The sequence below is a fragment of the Mus pahari genome, unplaced genomic scaffold, assembly GCF_900095145.1.
Source record: "Mus pahari unplaced genomic scaffold, PAHARI_EIJ_v1.1 scaffold_9551_1, whole genome shotgun sequence".
Taxonomy (NCBI): Eukaryota; Metazoa; Chordata; class Mammalia; order Rodentia; family Muridae; genus Mus; species Mus pahari.
The window spans coordinates 11,782-14,800 of record NW_018392794.1 but is presented as its reverse complement, the minus strand read 5'-3'; the positions used below and the strand labels follow the sequence as shown (position 1 = coordinate 14,800).

Genomic DNA, 3,019 nt, shown 5'->3' with positions numbered 1-3,019 from the left:
AAAACAAGATACAATCACACACACACACACACACACATACTTGTGTGTATATTGTGTACATATGTATAATATATCATATATATATATATATATGTATATATATATATATATACATATATATATATATGAAATCCAATAAGTTTTATATGCTAAGTAAATTACAACCAAAAGCAATTGAGGCACAAAGAAGTTACATAATTTTGCCAAAGGCTCTGACATTAAAAATAACTACAATTTTGAACAAGCTTGTAAGTATGATGTAACAAGCATTGCAAAAAAAAATGAAGTGTCATATATTAAATAAGATACATTTTGATTTGGAATGATAAAGACTGAGATAAAATGAACAATTTTAGTAATTAATACTAAATCATTGATCTTGGTGAATAGTTAAATAATAAGAAAAATGTGTGAATGTGTACCGTAAGGGATTAGTCAATATGAAGAGCCAGGTCTCCATTTCTATAGTCCAGAAAGGCATGGTGGGGAAAGGAGATTAAATTGACACAAGTGTTTGAAGGCTAAAACTAAGGTCAGTACAAATATTAAAGAAAAGCATTAGAACCCAAGTCTGAAATGAGATATATTATGTTGAACTTTTGGTGGATAGAGGGTCATATGTGAACCAGATGCCTACAGAGCAGATGTGAGAGTATTGGAACTGGAAGAGAGGAACAGAAATATTTGTACCTTCTAAACCTGAGGAGTATGTGCCTCTTATCTTTACAGAAATTTCCAAATTTATACCAGAATTAATAAGAAAGAAAAATTTGAAAAAGCAAAACTCTGATGTATGAAATGAAGATTCAAGATTTCTGAAAATAATTTCTACAAATACTAAGGGATTATAAATTTAATTTCCATCATAAAGAAAAAGACTATCCTTCAGTTGTGGTTTCTCTACAGTTCACTCTTAAGCTCTGATGAACAAAGTCTCTACATTGAATCCATGGCCAAGAACAACATTACCACAGTAATGGAATTCATCCTAATAGGGTTTAATGACCACCCCAAGTGGGAGATTCCCCTCTTTCTGGTATTTCTTAGCATTTACCTTGTCACTATCCTGGGAAACTTGGGCATGGTCATTCTTATCCATGTAGATGTCCAACTCCGCATCCCAATGTACTTCTTTCTGAGCCATCTCTCTGTGTTGGATGCCTGCTATACCTCAGTCATCACCCCTCAGATACTGGCCACACTGGCAACAGGAAAAACAGTCATCTCCTATGGACGTTGTGTTGCCCAGTTCTTCTTCTTCACTATCTGTGCAGGTACAGAATGTTTCCTGCTGTCTGTGATGGCCTATGATCGCTATGTTGCTATTAGCAATCCATTGCTCTACACTGTGGCCATGGGCCCTAGAAAATGTTGGAGTTTAGTAGTAGGAGCATATGTCTGTGGNGTGTGTGGGGCCATCCTGCGTACCACATGCACCTTCTCNCTCTCATTCTGTAAAAATAATCAGATCAATTTCTTCTTTTGTGACCTCCCACCTCTGCTGAAGCTGGCCTGTAGTGACACAACAAATATTGAAATTATCATTGTCTTCTTTGGGAATTTTGTAATTTCAGCCAATGCCTTAGTCATCCTCATTTCCTACCTGCTCATCATCAAAGCTGTCATGAGAATGAAGTCTTCAGGTAGAAGAGCAAAGACTTTCTCAACATGTGTCTCCCACCTCACTGCTGTGGCTCTTTTATTTGGGACACTCATCTTTATGTACATACGTAGTGGTTCAAAAAAATCCCTGGAAGAAGATAAGGTTGTGTCCGTCTTCTACACTATGGTCATTCCAATGCTGAACCCACTAATCTACAGTCTAAGAAACAAGGATGTCAAGGCTGCATTCAAGAAGGTTACTGGAAAATGCCAGGTCTCCCACAGCACACAACACTGAGTGAGGAAGCCTCTCTTCTTAGTAAAGATTGTCAGTGTATCCTAATAGACACAAACACTACAGGCATGCTGTACCCATGAACAGAGAGAAAGCAGACAAGTCATTCCAGGCAAGGAAATATATGAATATGGTAAATTTTGTATTTAAAAAATTCTGCAATGTTTTATTCTTTCCCACATTCCTAACTTTCAGTTCATCCTGTAAATCATCCTGCTTTCCTCTAATTCTTTATAAAGGACATTCTTTTCCTAATTCTAATTCTTTATCTAAGGCCCAAGCTCACTTCACCTGATGCCAATCCTTAACACGTTTTTCTGTTGGCTTTGCCCCTCTTAACATTGCTGTGTTTCTTTTCTTACTTTTTATTTTTGTTTTTATATTGGATATTTTATTTACAGTTCAAATGATATCCACTTTCAGGTTCAATTCCCCAATTAAACCCCCTATACCATCTCCCTCCCTGCTTCTATGAGGGTGTTTTCATGACAAATCCACCCACTCCTACCTACCTGCCCTCATATTCCCCTACACTAGGGCTTCAAGCACTCATAGGACCAAGGGCCTCTTCTCACACTGATGCTCAACAAGGCCATCCTCTGCTACATATGCAGCTGGAGCCATGGATCCCTCCATGGGTACTCTTTGGTTGGTGGTTTACTCCCTAGGAGCTCTGGGGAATCTGGTTGGTTGATATTCTTGTTCTTCCTATGGAGTTGCAAACCCCTTAAGCTCCTTCAGGCCTGTCCCTAACTCCTCCATTGGGTACCTCATGATCAGTCTAATGATTGGCTGCAAGTATTCACTTCTATATTTGTCGGTCTCTGGCAGAGCCTCTCAGTAGACAGCTATATCAATCTCCTATCAGCACTTCTTGACAACCACAATGGTATGGTTAAATATGGGATGGATTCAGGTAGGGCAGTCTCTGGATGGCCTTCTTTTCAGGCTCTGCTCCACACTTTGTCTCTGTATCTCTTCCCATGGATATTTTGTCCCCCCTTCTATGAAGGAATGAAGCATCCATACTTTGATCATCCTACTTCTTGACCTCATATGGTCTGTGAATTGTATCCTGGGTATTCTGAGATTTTGGGCTAATATCCACTTATCACTGAGTGC

The 3,019-nt window shown here is 38.6% G+C and overlaps 1 protein-coding gene across 1 annotated transcript; it reads left to right on the top strand.

Annotated features, from left to right (window-relative positions):
- Positions 1–876: 876 nt before the first annotated feature.
- On the top strand, positions 877–1,965 carry LOC110315177 (olfactory receptor 9I1-like). Its single transcript, XM_021189301.1, has one exon. The coding sequence runs from the start codon at positions 950–952 to the stop codon at positions 1,898–1,900; it is 951 nt and encodes a 316-aa protein (XP_021044960.1). The 5' UTR covers positions 877–949; the 3' UTR covers positions 1,901–1,965.
- Positions 1,966–3,019: the final 1,054 nt, after the last annotated feature.